The sequence below is a fragment of the Heteronotia binoei genome, unplaced genomic scaffold, assembly GCF_032191835.1.
Source record: "Heteronotia binoei isolate CCM8104 ecotype False Entrance Well unplaced genomic scaffold, APGP_CSIRO_Hbin_v1 ptg000532l, whole genome shotgun sequence".
Lineage (NCBI taxonomy): Eukaryota > Metazoa > Chordata > Lepidosauria > Squamata > Gekkonidae > Heteronotia > Heteronotia binoei.
Genome location: NW_026800046.1, coordinates 440,406 through 454,585, shown reverse-complemented (window position 1 = coordinate 454,585; position 14,180 = coordinate 440,406). Strand labels below are relative to the sequence as shown.

Here is a 14,180-nt window from a genome sequence, read left to right as displayed (position 1 = left end):
GCCCACACCAGCGCTCAGGCGGTCAACACGAGAGCATTGCAAGCCCGCGTACCTAAAAGACAATGTCCACTAGGGGGTTGCGAACTAAGAGGGGGAGGGATGTTATGTATGTGGACCCAAGTGAAGACTTTGGGTGTGCCTGCCAGGCTCATTGGAGCCATACAGACTTTGCCTGGGGACTTGGGAACAAAGGGCTGCAGGATCCAAATCTCTGCAGCCCTAGACCAATCACAAGCCCCACCGGTTTCAATGATCCAATGATGTACTAGCGCGGGAATCCAGAGATGTATATAAGTTGGGCCAGTAGGCCCCCATCCCCAATCTTGTAATGTAGCACCTATATCATGTCTATTAAAGAGCTTGTTATCACTCAACTGATGACTCCATGCATAGAACCCACTATATTATAGATTTTATTCCAGCCTTCAGCAAGAGATCCTCCCCCTTAAGTGAGCGTGTTTTAGTTTATGCTAATACATGTACACTAATGAAGGAGGGGGCAATAAATCCTATGCAAAAACGCCTGAAAGGAAGGAAGACTCACTGAACTTCTTACTTACTTCTGAGTAAAAATAAGTAGGATTAGGCCACGTGAAAAAGCCATAGGAAATAATGAAATAATCAACACGTTTGCCCGCAGCATTTTTTTAAAGCTGCAGCTGCGCAATCATTCATTAGTGAGAGTATCACAGCACCACGGCATGTGCCGGCAGTAGTCTTTCTTCCCCTCTTTCGAACGCCGGCATCGCTTTTTCCTTCCAGGCTGCTCTTCAGTGCACCCGCAGCAACGTCACCATCCGCCTGCATGGCATGACGTCATGGTGCAGAGTCCCGGCTCCTTCCTTGCGCGGCTGGCCTTTTATAAATGAAAAGCTTCTCGGATAACTCTTGAGAAGGGCGGACAGTGGAAACATGGGTCTGTCCTTCCCTGCCCTCGTCTCCTGCCCGCCTCCGCTGAGGGTATGAAGAAGCCGCCGGTGGAGTTTACTGCGGGAGTTTCGGTGCCAGAGGGCGCTGAGCTTCTGGCGGCAGCGGCAGCGGCAGCAGCCGGCGCTGTGGGAGGAGCTTGTACTTCAAGGCGGATTCTGCACAGCAGCTGCCGGTTCCAGGCCGGCTTCTGGGAGCAGAAGAGACGACGGGAGCGCTGAGCTGTTGGCTGGGCTTCTTGGGGGCAGCACCGCCGCCCGGGCGTGGGGATGATGGTCGGTGCAGCAACGGCGGGAGATGGGGCATCGCCGAACCCCGGCCCGGCTGCAGTCTCGCTGGGCTTGAGCGTGGCTGTGGTCTCTAGCCTGGTGAATGGGTCCACGTTCGTGTTGCAGAAGAAAGGGATCGTACGGGCAAGAGGACGAGGTACGGGGCCTGCTCACGCTCCCAGCCCCTTTCGGCGGCTTTTGCAGGAGGGAGGGAGGGAGGGAGGCGTACTTGCAGCAATAGTTTCAACTCCTGCTCTGATCGCACCCCGTGTGCCGTCAAACTCGCCCGCGTTCAAGGGACGCCGCTCAGAGTATCCCCCTCCCCGGCTTGCGGGTTTTGTGTGTGTGGGGGGGGGGGGGTGCACACACAGCCACAGTACCTACACGCCACAGCTCTTCCCTGCGCATTTCGATTCCTAGAACCCCATGGCCATCTCTGGACTCTTGACTGTTGCCTGTATAGATAACTTCTCACATTCATTGCTCTTTCAAAGGCACAGACATCTTGGCTTTAAACGCCACCAGCCAAGAATTGCTGGGTTTTATGGTATGGCAGAGCCTTTATCCAGTGCAGCGATCCTGCCCCAGGGGTGCATCCGGAAGGCAAAACGCCTGGGGAAAGAAAGGGCCATACTCCCTTCATGGCTACACCCCTCTCTGCCATGCCTCCAAACGAGGAAGGGCTGGCTGGTGCAGAGGACTGATGCTCCTCCCAAGGAAGAATGGACAGCTCCCAGGCCATTGGCCCACCCATGGCAAGTCCACCCCTATCCTGTGTGGTACATGCACTTGAGAAGGGACCCTTTCGGTTGGGACAGCAATTGTGAGCAATTTCATCCCCCTCTCTGGTCATTCTCTCATATATTTTTTCCACTCTCATCTTGACCTCTTGTGACCCTCTTGCAGCTGACTGTCATTACTTTGAAACAGCAGCTAGCTAATTTGAAAAAGGCCACCTTTGCAGAGAGCTCTTGCCTCGGTCTGCTATAATCATGGTTGTACTCTCTACATTCCAAGCAAAATTAATTCACTCTTGGAACTCTTGCTTTATCGTCAGAAAATAATGCAGCCTCCCAGGGAAAGTCTTGGAGCTTGCACTGACCACTAGAGCACATTGAGTTGCTTTCTGAAAGACAAGTGGAGTCTGGCCAGGAAATGAAGAAGGTGTAATCCCAGAATATTGGAGTTTGTTCGAGTGTAATGTTTCTTTTTGTAGTTAGATATAAAAGAGTGTTCAATCTTAAAAGACTGTGCAACTTACACACCACAAAAGAGAGTGGTTTCTCGACTTGATCTTCAAGAAATTTGAATGAATTAAGTACTAAAGAGAATCCACAAGTTGGCAAGGGCATAGATGCAGAAAGCTGTTTTTTGAAGTTACCTCAGTTTCAAAAGTGGAGGCATTATACTGCTATTTTAAAATTCATATGCCTGACTCCTCCTTTGGATGTATAAAACACTAGGTCAACAGTATTTTGGACTCCAGATTCCCAAGGAACTCAGGGAATGGACATGGTTTGCCCCAGCTCTATCTTATCTTCTCAACCATCCTGTAAGAGGCTAAGGCCTAACTCTTTATAGCCAAGTGGGACTGAACCTCTGGCTGTCTGGCAGCCTGGCTACTACACCACAACAGCGCTAAGTAATTCTACTACAGATATATTGAGCAGATGACCCTTCAGTACAGATTATCTCTGCAATTAATGTGCATTTTGTTTTGCAGCAAGTTTAGTTATGTTGTAGGTGATGTGAAAGACCTCCACCTAAGCTACAGAGTGGAGAACCACTGATGCATCAATTGCCTGATGTATTATAAGACAACTTCATGTGTTTAAGCACTGAGGAATACCAAAGCTATTTCATCCAGAAAGCTACAGGAAACAGATTTTCTTTTAGCTCCGAGGTGAAGAGATATAACATTTTCTAATCTGATGCCTTTAGAAATTTGCTGATGGGATTGTAAATTAGGCCTGGAAACTCGCCCTGAGCCTGTTCTACAAGAAGGGTGGGCTAAAAATCGAATAAATAAATAAATAAAATTCTGTCCTGTTGCAAAAGCATTTAATATAGTCCTGCCACCTAAACAAATAGTGTGGTAATATAACAGAAAATGCCATTGATACCTTTGTTGGCTGTGGCTAATCAAGCCTAACCATCATCCATAAGTCTGGCATTTTAGACAACTTGAAATGCAGAAGAAAAATGGCTACAAGTGTTAAGTCATCTCGACAGCTCTCAGATTAAAATAGACAAAGTCATTAACATACCTCAGACTATCCAGTGTATTATGTCTGGTTTTAAAACAACTTGGACATGACTCAATGCCCATCTTGCCAAGAACTCTTATTATAGGCCAAAAAAAGTCAAAAATATCCTGTGAGTTCTTCATTGTTACATCACCGGGATCTAAAGCTGCACATTGCATGAAATAAATTGTTCACAAGGAATCATGAAAACAATAATTTTTTTGGTTTTCCTTCTAACTGACTTGTGGAATCTAAGCCAGTTTTTTTAAGCCACAAAAAATATCAGCTTTAAATTGGCCAGTGAATTTGGGCCCAAGTACTGCAATTACATTATTAGTGTATAGAAACCTGAATTTGAAAACATACCAGGAACTGTGACTACAAATTGGATGCATATCCAAATTACTATCAGTGGGATGTGCCTTTGAATGCACATCCAAATTTAGGCATATTGTACACCTGGGTTGAATGCTGTGGAAAAGATCCATGGATGCAAAGGGGGAACTGATTATTCCCTGCTGTGGCAGCTATTCAGCTGTGCCCCTCACACTGCTACATTGGGTCCTCATCCCTGAGGAGCAGTATTTGGAGCAGCAGGGGAAGGGAGGTAGGGAAGTCATACTTCCATGCTTGGGATTTAGATGGGATCCACCATGTCTGATTGCATTGAAAATAATAAGCAACTTTTACGTTCGGATGTGCATGTGATTTTCACTTCCTCACATGTATGTTGATCACATGCTACCAGCTCATGTTAAAAATCCAGCCTCCCATGTTCTCAGTAGCCTGGGGAACACAAGTGAAGGCTGCCTCTGAGCATGTACAATGGGCAGAGTTCCCCAATTACTTCAGCCCTTCTCTTGTACTTGCATGTCTAAGCATGAGCAAGTGATTAAGACGTGCAAGGAGGACTTTGAATCACAGTCTGCTCTCAAACAAGAACATTTTATTGCTGCAGATTAAGGTAGAGCCAAAGACAGGGAAAATAGCTATCAAGCCTACTGGATTACAGTTATAAGGAAAAGAACAATAAATACATAACATCAAGCTAAACTTAATAGCACTAAAGATTTACCTGTGATCCCCCCTGCCCCTGCAAATGTCTATGGAACAAATGCACATCGACCCCCACCTGCTCCATGCTGGGAAATGTGACTTCCAGCATTTGAAGAAAGACTAATGGATGTTGCCAACCTTTTAACCCTTTCTGCCTTAGCTGGCAGGAAGCCTCTTGCCCAATCCAGATTCAGGGTAAATCCCAACCTCCCAGTCAACCGAAGATGCACATCCCATACATCTCAGTACCCAGATAAGGTTTTACAACAGCTATCCATTTTGCCCTTTTTGGCAGGTACAGCAAATGTTATCTCCCTGTAGGGACACATCTCTGCTCTCTCTGACCTTGTGGTGCATTTCATGGCTCTGGTGAGGAGAGTTATTATTTGTGACTTATTTTGTAAGGCAACATGTTTCTGAAAATATTTCTTGAATATTTGCAAAAGCCAATTTAAATTCTGGCTAAAGGATGCACAGGCATTTCAGAATATGTACTTTTAAATTATATGTATATACTTTTACAGCTCCAGTCGCTGAGATTGACACCAGAAACAGATGCTGTCTATTAGCCCTAAATATGGGCAAATGGTTTAGATTAATTATACTTTAGCATTTGTACAGTTTGAAGACATCATAAATAGTCCGGGCTGGTGGTTTTGATGTGCTGTTTCATCATTTTTCTAGGAACTTCATATTTAACTGACATAGTATGGTGGTCAGGCACTATTGCAAGTAAGTATCTTCTACCTTTAAGTAATTTACAGATTGAAGTAGCTTTTTGTGTGAGTGTGTTTTTTTTTTAAAAATGATAGTATCTGCCAGATGTCAAAGCATGCAGTTAGACTGGTATTCTTTTTCTTGTTTTGTTACTAACCTTACAATTTGTTCTTTGTTTGAAGGTTTTGGATAACAAGTCTTCTAAATGGTCACTTTGATTAAGCTATGATGTATTTTGTTTTCTTAGGTATTACAAGTTGTGGTTCTTTTTAGAAATAAAAAGCCTTTGATTGTTAAACACTTCTGGCATTTCCAGTATAACTGTAAACATGATGCATCTCTGGAATTATGACAATGGTCACATTTTAAATCAAATATACAGTCAAACCTTATAAAATCAGTCCCTTTTCGTTATGTGTAACATTGTCTGAGACTGATTGGACAAAAAATCCAAAAGAACAATGGTGCAACGGGAAGACAAAAATATTTTATCCAGTTATAGTGGCCCTGCACATTTCACATGTGCTTATTCAGAGGCATCTGTAAGCATGTATATAAAAATAAGAAAAAACAAATTGCCATTAAAAAGCAGAACTGAAATGCATGTATTTTCACACAATGCCCTTTCAGTGCACTTTAGCAATCTTTTGCTAGTGGATGTTGCTGTTTCAAACAGCAAAACCCAGCTGCAAAGTGGACTGAAAGTACATTATGATGTGTGTGTGAGAATGTCAAAAAGGTAATAAACACCATATGAGAAGTGCATAAATATATCCAGAACCACAAATCCATGAGGATCCTTCAGACAATGCTGTGTAAAGCAGCATTACACAGACAATATATGGATGGGAAAACAAATGTTAAAATAAAATTTTGTAAATAACTCAAATTGTCACAAGTTAAAACAATATACAACTAATCTGTAAAATGGTATAGCCAAAGCAGTTCCTACTGGAACAGAGCTACAGAGAGAGATGTTTCACGGTCCGACAAAATACAAAGTTCTGCTACCACTAGCATCAGTAATCAGTTATGCTTACAACTATGCACTGAGGACTGATTTACACAACTCCTTCAGCTGTTTGTTTTTTAATCTGTGTAGCTGAAGTGAAAAAAAAACTAGATTATAAAGGGGAGATAAGGACTGAAAGTTATGGTTAAATCTAATAATTTGAAATACAGATATCTTACAAAATCTCTATTTGCTTTTCAGTAAAATTAACACAATCATCATAGTTGACTGATCATAGTAGGCTGCTAGAACTTTGCATTTGTCGTTTTTGCATCATTCAACTGCAGCGCTATTCCTTATAAAACATACTTGCAGCCTGACACGGAACTTTGGTTTAGAGCAGTGATTTTCAACCTTTCCAGACTCAGGACCCACCATTTAATGTCCAGGTGGTAGAATGGGACCCACTGACTTGCAAGCACATGAACAGAAAGCACATGATATCAGAGTTATATGACAAGAAATGCCAGAGCTGTGATCTGACCAGTCAGGATCTGCCTGCCTCCAAGCATGCGTAGACACTGGAGGACAAATTGGCATGGAGGAAGAATAAGCTGAGGGGGAAAGGGAGAAAAAGTAAGGGAGCACTTTTAGGGGGAGGGGGGCTTTGAGACTGAATGCCAAAAAGAATTCTCTCCACCACTGAACAATTGCTTTGTTGTTTTAAACAAAATCGTGAACTGCTGGGAATTTCTGGTAATACTGAAATGCTGTCAACATTGTTTTGTTAACATCATTTTGCTCAGTATTTAGGGATATTTATTTACGGTTTTGCTCAGTGTTTAACATTGTTTGCTTAGTATTTAGGGATAAACACTGGAAGCTTTGCTCCTTCTAAAAATATTTTTGTGGTTCTTTTCACAGTGGCTCTGGGTCAGATTGGGAATTTCTTAGCCTACACTGCAGTTCCTACTGTTCTAGTGACTCCCCTTGGAGCACTTGGAGTTCCATTTGGGTAAGGATTTTAGTTATCTGTATCTGAAGCATATGTAGATAAAGATATTCATATATGGAGTAGTTGTTCAAATACCAGCAAGAAATTTAAAACCTTGATAATGAAAGTAGATGCTAGGTGTGTCCTTAACCACAGTTAATAAAGGGTATGAGGCCCTACACAACTAACTCTTTTGTGCACATTTGCATTCTATATATTTTTCTGCCCACTTGATAATTGTTCCTGTTTGCTTAGCTTTGTTGTGTTAGTTCTCTTTAAAAACAAAAAGATTTCACTCACATGAAGATTTGTGCCTTCCTTTTCCATCAGTTACTATCTCCATGCCGTTCCACTATTCCTTATTCAAGGGTATTGGATTTGTAAATGGAAATATCTGCTAATGGAAATTTTATATATGGGGGAAATAGGGCAAATAATAGAAATATTAAAACGCAACCTCAAACCACCAACCAGGAAGTCCCTCCCATGTTCATTCATGTATTCAGGAGTGGCCCTTAGATAGATGGCTTTTTGGTCCAATCCAGCTAAACTGTCCTTTTTAAAAAAAGATAAATATCATTCACAAGAGTTTATTATAGGCAAGTGGCACAACTCATCTATACTCTGGGCTTTTTTTGTAGCAAGAACTCCTTTGCATATTGGGCTTCTTCCCCAATGTAGCCAGTCCTGGAGATTACAGTAGGCCTTGTACTAAGAGTCCTGCAAGCTCCTGGAGGATTAGCAACATCAGGGGTGCGTGGCCTAATATGCAAAGGACTTCCTGCTATAGAAAAAGTTCTGTCTATACTTACCCCGACCTCATATAATGGATCATTTAAAAAGCCTTATAAATATCTTTAGAGACTGAGTCCTCTATACTATGCCGCTTAAGTGAGAATTTATTCAGCTCCTGAGAGTGAGAGAGACAATTCGCTATCACCATAGCATTTTAAAGGTGGTATATCTTCCCTTTTCCATCACTGGATAACATGTTCCCACTAAATGTAAAAGAACTGTTTAAATTCTCATTTGGGTTGAACTAACAGACAAAGCTCCTCAACAAGGCATATTTCCCTTATAGAGACAAGTAAAACAACTTTTAAAAAGTATTTTATAAAGAAGAACAAAAGATATCAAAGCACTGAAAATTTAATTAAAATGTTCTCTTCTCTCCTTTTTTTTTTTTAAAGATCCATTTTAGCTTCCTATTTATTGAAAGAAAAACTCAACATTCTTGGCAAGTTGGGCTGTCTGCTGAGCTGTGCAGGTTCTGTTGTTCTCATAATCCATTCTCCAAAGTCTGAAAGTGTCACCACTCAGGCAGAGCTTGAAGAGAAGCTCACAAACCCAGGTATTTCATTATTTGGGTGGGACAATAACATTAGCAAGTCAATCCATCTCAGTAGCTGGGCTTTTTTGTAGCAGGATAGAACAAAACATCAGCAACAAAAACCAGAGCAAACTGGTTCTAAATGAAGCATCATCTCACTGTCTTAAGTGTCGTATTTTAAAGTGAGAAAGAGGACAGGTCTTGATGCTGCATCTTTAATTGTTGTAATGCTTTTGCTCTAGAGTAATGAATGTGTTCATTCAGAAGCCAAGCCTACTGCATTGTTAGATTTCTTTCCCAGTAAGTATCGATAGAACTGCAGTTGGAAAAGTAGGCAAGCCAACTTGCTTTCTTGATGGGAAACTCTAATCTAGTGAAAATCTTTCGATTCTTCAACACTAGGGTTGACAAGTCTAATTTAGAAAATATCTGGGGACTTTGGGGGTGGAGCCAGGAGACTTTGGGGCGGAGCCAGACTTTCCCATTTTCAAAATAAATGCATAAAAATGCAGCAATGCAGTTCACCTGAATAGTCATCATTTCCTCATCCCCCAATAGCTGCAATTCTAGTAAATAAAAGTGTAAACACCACAAAAAGCAGCCAAAATGCACAACGTTTGCAAGTTCACATTTTTTAAATCTCACTGAGACTTTACTCACAGGAACTGCTGTTCTTCAGCTTAACACAGGCAAACAAAAGAGAGAGGTGGAGTTTTCCTCTATCCCATAAACAGGCTCCTATACAAAGACTCTGAAAACAATGCAAAACAAGCACAGAGGGCTACGCAGTAAGTTTTTTCATTTTTAAATGAATTATCAGTTATACACTATTACTGCCTTCCCTACAAAGACTTCTGAAAAGTACTCTCTCTCTCACTGGGTCTGATTCCTCCACAACCTCTGACAATTACAGGGGCTATGCTGCTCTCTCACACATACACACGCTTACTTGCTGTGAAAGGAAAGCAAAACAAATGGAGGCTCTGCTTCTGACCCTTCCCCATGAAGTACTTCCTGCTTCCTGTTCAACTTTAAAGGGACACACACACACACACAAAGAGGCATTTTAAAATGGGATCTGTTTGCAGATTTCTTAACCTGCGGGAGATCTAGAGGTACTGGTGGCTGTGGGGGCATGGCTTTCCTCCCGCCGGTCAGCTGGCTGGGGGTTGGGGGGAGCCTGTAAACCCAGGGATCCCCCGCTGGGACCTGGGGATTGGGAAGCTTATTCAGCACATTATTGAAGTGGAAACCAGCTGCCCTACACAATTGAAATATGTGGGATTTAAGCATAAAATAGCATCAGGACAATAAAAAAAATTAAACTGAGGTTATTTAGTGAAGGGCTACAGATAAAAAGCAATAGGTTCTTTCATTTATAAATGAATTATCAGTTACAGAATAAATAGAAGAAGAAGAAGATGATATTGGATTTATATCCCGCCCTCCACTCCGAAGAGTCTCAGAGCGGCTCACAATCTCCTTTACCTTCCTCCCCCACAACAAACACCCTGTGAGGTGGGTGGGGCTGAGGGGGCTCTCACAGCAGCTGCCCTTTCAAGGACAACCTCTGCCAGAGCTATGGCTGACCCAAGGCCATGCCAGCAGGTGCAAGTGTAGGAGTGGGGAATCAAACCCGGTTCTCCCAGATAAGAGTCCGCACACTTAACCACTACACCAAACTGGCTCTCTATACTATTGCCTTGGGGAAAATGATCGTATTATATTTGTGTGCGCTGTCTTGTTCCAGTTTTAGTATAAGTGTGCTTTTTAACACAGGTTGAGAAAATAGGTGACAAAATGGAAGAAAAGAACATGCAGCAATTTTCAGTAACTGAGAAGCCAGGGTTTGTTTTTTTTCCTCCACCGAAGAGCTGTGGTATAAAAAAAAAAAGTGTACCTTTGGAAGGCTAGTAAATTATCAAAATCTTAGTTTTGATATAGACATTTTTAATTTGAAGTGTTTATGCTGCATGAAGTATCATGCCCTTCATAGCAGTCACTGTTAGCTCTAAACACTGCATGAAAATGGGGAAAGACCACAGTTCTGGGCAAACTACATATGAGCTGTAGTGAATTTCTTTTGTGGATTGCGATTAGCTGTGGCTTCAAGCATATCTTCGGTGAGAGTGAGGTGGCTTCTAAATCTTTCTCTGCCTACAGTTTTTCCTCATAAATCATGTGTCCTAGTTATCTTTCTTCCAGAAGTTGTTACTTCCTGTCTTTTCATTTTTCTCACTTGTGTGTTCCTGTTGTTTCTTTCTGTTCCACATGTGTTTTGCTCCATCCAGTGGTTGATTCAATATTATATTGCAGGGGTGGCCAAACTGCAGCTCGGGAGCCACATGTGGCTTTTTAACACATATTGTGCAGCTACCAGAGGTTGAGGAGGAACTTAATGCAGGTTTGCTCTCAAGTAAGCATGTTTAGCATTGGGACCTCAGTCAGCCTCTGAATGCTAGCCCATAGGTAGGTGACTGTTTCCACAATGTGTGAAGCAGGGAAGGAGGGGGAAATAGGCAGGCTTGCAAGCTCTTCTCCTCCACCACAGAGGTTGCCCAGAGACTTACAGCAGGGAAAGAAAGCAAAACAGCCAAGGGAGCTACTGGAAGGAGGGACAGAATTAAAGAGGGTGGCACAGGGTTCATAGCTCTTGTAGGAGCTTGTATTTACTAACCTTGGTGTCAAGGCAAAGAGAGATGCATAATGATGCAAACAGTGGACAGTGATTTATATGGTACATGTTTGTTTGTTTCTCCCACCGGTGCCAAAAAATAATTCCCTAACCTTTCCCTATGCTGGTCTTATGGGGACTGTTATTTCTAGCTTTTGTTGTTTTAAAAAAGTCTTCTAGCATGATCATGTTGTAAAATGCATACATATATATATTTTGTCTGTCTTTGCAAATAAAGTATTCAAAGTTTTAATAAGAACATGTGTGTACTATTTGTTCATGCCTTGAGGTTCTCAAACATCTGTTTATTCTATGTGGCTCTTACATTAAGCAAGTTTGGCCACCTTTGTTATATTTGTTTATATTCAGCATATCTCCCTGCAGATTTAAATTGCAGGGTTTTATGCCAGAAATAACCCAACATCATATTGAATCAACCACTAGAGGGAGCAAATCACATGCAGAATGGGGGGGGGGGTGGCACTGAAGCAGCAGGTACACACTGAAAGGAGGGACATGAGAATGTAGGAAAGCCCTCAGAGGCTGAAGGATAAGAGCAGCAGGAGAGGGCTTGTAGGAAAGGGAAGGTTGGTTTTGTTGGCTGTATTATGATATGGTACGATCAAATATATTTTTAACTATTATAAAAACCAATTCACAATTCAGGACTGCTAGTAAACTAAACTAAATGCATTTCTAAATAAAAATGTCTTCAACTGGGCAAGTTGTTCCATAATCATGGGGCTGCCACTGAAGAGGCCCTCTCTTGTGTACCTATCAAATGAGCATCTTTGATTGATGGGTGTAACTGTATATAGGATTCCACTGTTAGTGAGGAGGACCTCAGAAATTTCATAACTGCATTGTTCTAGGACTGCTATTACTATACCTTCAATGAATGAGAAACTACTCTAAAAGCAATATTTGGATGTTTTACCATATTGGTTTCTGCAAAAAAGAGCCGTGCATACATAGAACACATCAGAAAGAGTTCATGTTTTATGTTCTGATTCTAATCTAATTTTTGTATGAATTACTGTGAGCAACAATGTTGCCACAGAGTTTATTTATTACAATATTTATATCCTGCCTTTCCTCTTGGCTTATGTGGAGTTATGCAATGCTTTTATTCTGTCTTTGTTTTTCAGTGTTCGTGGGGTACCTCTGCATTGTGCTTCTCATGCTGCTTCTACTTATCTTCTGGATTGCACCAGCTCACGGACCCACTAATATTATGGTTTACATCAGTATTTGCTCACTGTTAGGAAGTTTCACAGTGCCTAGCACAAAAGGCATAGGACTGGCTGCCCAAGATATCTTTCACAATAATCCCTCAAGCCAAAGAGCACTGTACCTCTGTTTGGTTCTGTTGGCAGTATTAGGATGTAGCATCATCATTCAGTTCAGGTACATTAATAAGGCTTTGGAATGTTTTGACTCTTCAGTGTTTGGTGCCATTTACTATGTGGTATTTACCACTCTGGTCTTGCTAGCTTCAGCCATCCTTTTCAGAGAATGGAGCAATGTTGGAGTGGTTGATTTCTTAGGGATGGCTTGTGGATTCACTACTGTATCTATTGGAATAGTTCTTATACAAGTTTTCAAAGAGTTCAGTTTCAGTATTGGGGATGTGAATAAGCCTAATATGAAGACTGATTAGGATCCTAATAGTTGATCGGTTGGATGGCCAGGGGATGATGAGCCTTTAATTTCTAGGCCAAAGGAATGACAGAATCTTTAATTTCTAGGCTAAGATAAAAACAGGAATGGATGGAATATATGAAATTAGGGCCCCCCCATCCAGTTTCTCTACTGATGCCACACTTCAACCATATAAGAGCTTTAAGTGGAATAATCTTACAATTTTCCCAGCATATGGGTAAGAATTACATCAGTATAGAGACTGATATATTTCTTCACTCTTAAAGGTGATTTGTGTTGAGAAGAGTCGAAGCATTCAGCATATCAGAATGGAGGAACCATTCAAAATGGCTACCTTCAATGTTCTTGCTGTGGGAATAAACCAATTCAGGTTCTTCTGTGCTCAACTTGACAGATGACATGACTCATAAATGGTCCTTTTGAAAATATAGATACACTTCAAAACTGAAATTGAATTTTTCCTCCCCTATATTATTGTCATGTTTATTGTTTTCATAGCTTTATTAGGGGGTTCTAAAAATGCCGTTTCAGTATCTATATATTAACGTATTTATTTCCTTTACTAACCGCATCTGCATTTTGGACTGTTCATGGGAAGTTTAGAATTGACCAAGGCATAGAGCAGTGCATTTATTACTTAAAACATGCCTTCTCTTACCAGTCAAAAGTTACTCACTGACTTCAGTAAACACATAATTCACTTTGCAGATATGCCTTTTGTTGACAACTATAATTTGAAGTGCATTAACATTTGTCATTCATTTATGAGCTCTTAATGACCAACAGAAAAATATTGTGAGGGGTTGTGGCAGATTGTAACCACTCTTCTACCTTTTTTTGGTAGATCATTTCTAAACACTTGGAAACTACTTCAGTGCCTTTTGTATTACTAAAATACCACATAATTTGAATGCATGTGTCTGTTGTCTCTTAACACTTGGCTGTCCTCATGCTTATAAGCAGGTAAAGCAGCCAGAAAGGGCAGTATATTTACAAGAGAGACTTTAAAGCCTGAATTTATAATTGAGGTGACTGCAATAACTTTTCTCGCACCTCCATTATGTGTTGTTCAGAGAAGTGTTCAACACATGTCTGTTCCCAATGTTCCAGTTTTTATGTAGCAAACTCCTTCATAGCACATTTTAAAGTCAGATTTTGAACTGGCACTTTTCAGAGTGGAAGGAAGCTTGTGGAGCAATGAATTTCTAAGGGACAATGCTAATTTCAGACAAAAAAAGGTTGGACAAGCTCAGTGGCTTGAGTCTTCAGCCACCTCCAAAGGGTTAGGACAGAATCTGGCAGCTATTCAGTACAGTTCCTGAGTTGGGGGAGCTCATAGAAGTGCAGCCTGAC

At 41.4% G+C, this 14,180-nt stretch overlaps 1 protein-coding gene across 2 annotated transcripts; it reads left to right on the top strand.

The window, feature by feature from the left end:
* Nucleotides 1-1,080: 1,080 nt before the first annotated feature.
* On the top strand, nt 1,081-13,738 carry LOC132590672 (magnesium transporter NIPA1). 2 transcript variants are annotated; one of them, XM_060263637.1, is made up of 5 exons: nt 1,081-1,353; nt 5,183-5,230; nt 7,092-7,182; nt 8,352-8,512; nt 12,314-13,738. In XM_060263637.1, exons 1-5 carry the CDS (start codon nt 1,197-1,199, stop codon nt 12,823-12,825), a joined length of 969 nt encoding a protein of 322 aa, XP_060119620.1. In that variant the 5' UTR covers nt 1,081-1,196; the 3' UTR covers nt 12,826-13,738. The 2 variants fall into 2 exon arrangements, with proteins under 2 accessions (XP_060119620.1, XP_060119621.1); XM_060263638.1 differs by lacking the exon at nt 1,081-1,353 and adding an exon at nt 2,333-2,360 and having other exon boundaries at nt 12,314-12,925.
* Nucleotides 13,739-14,180: the final 442 nt, after the last annotated feature.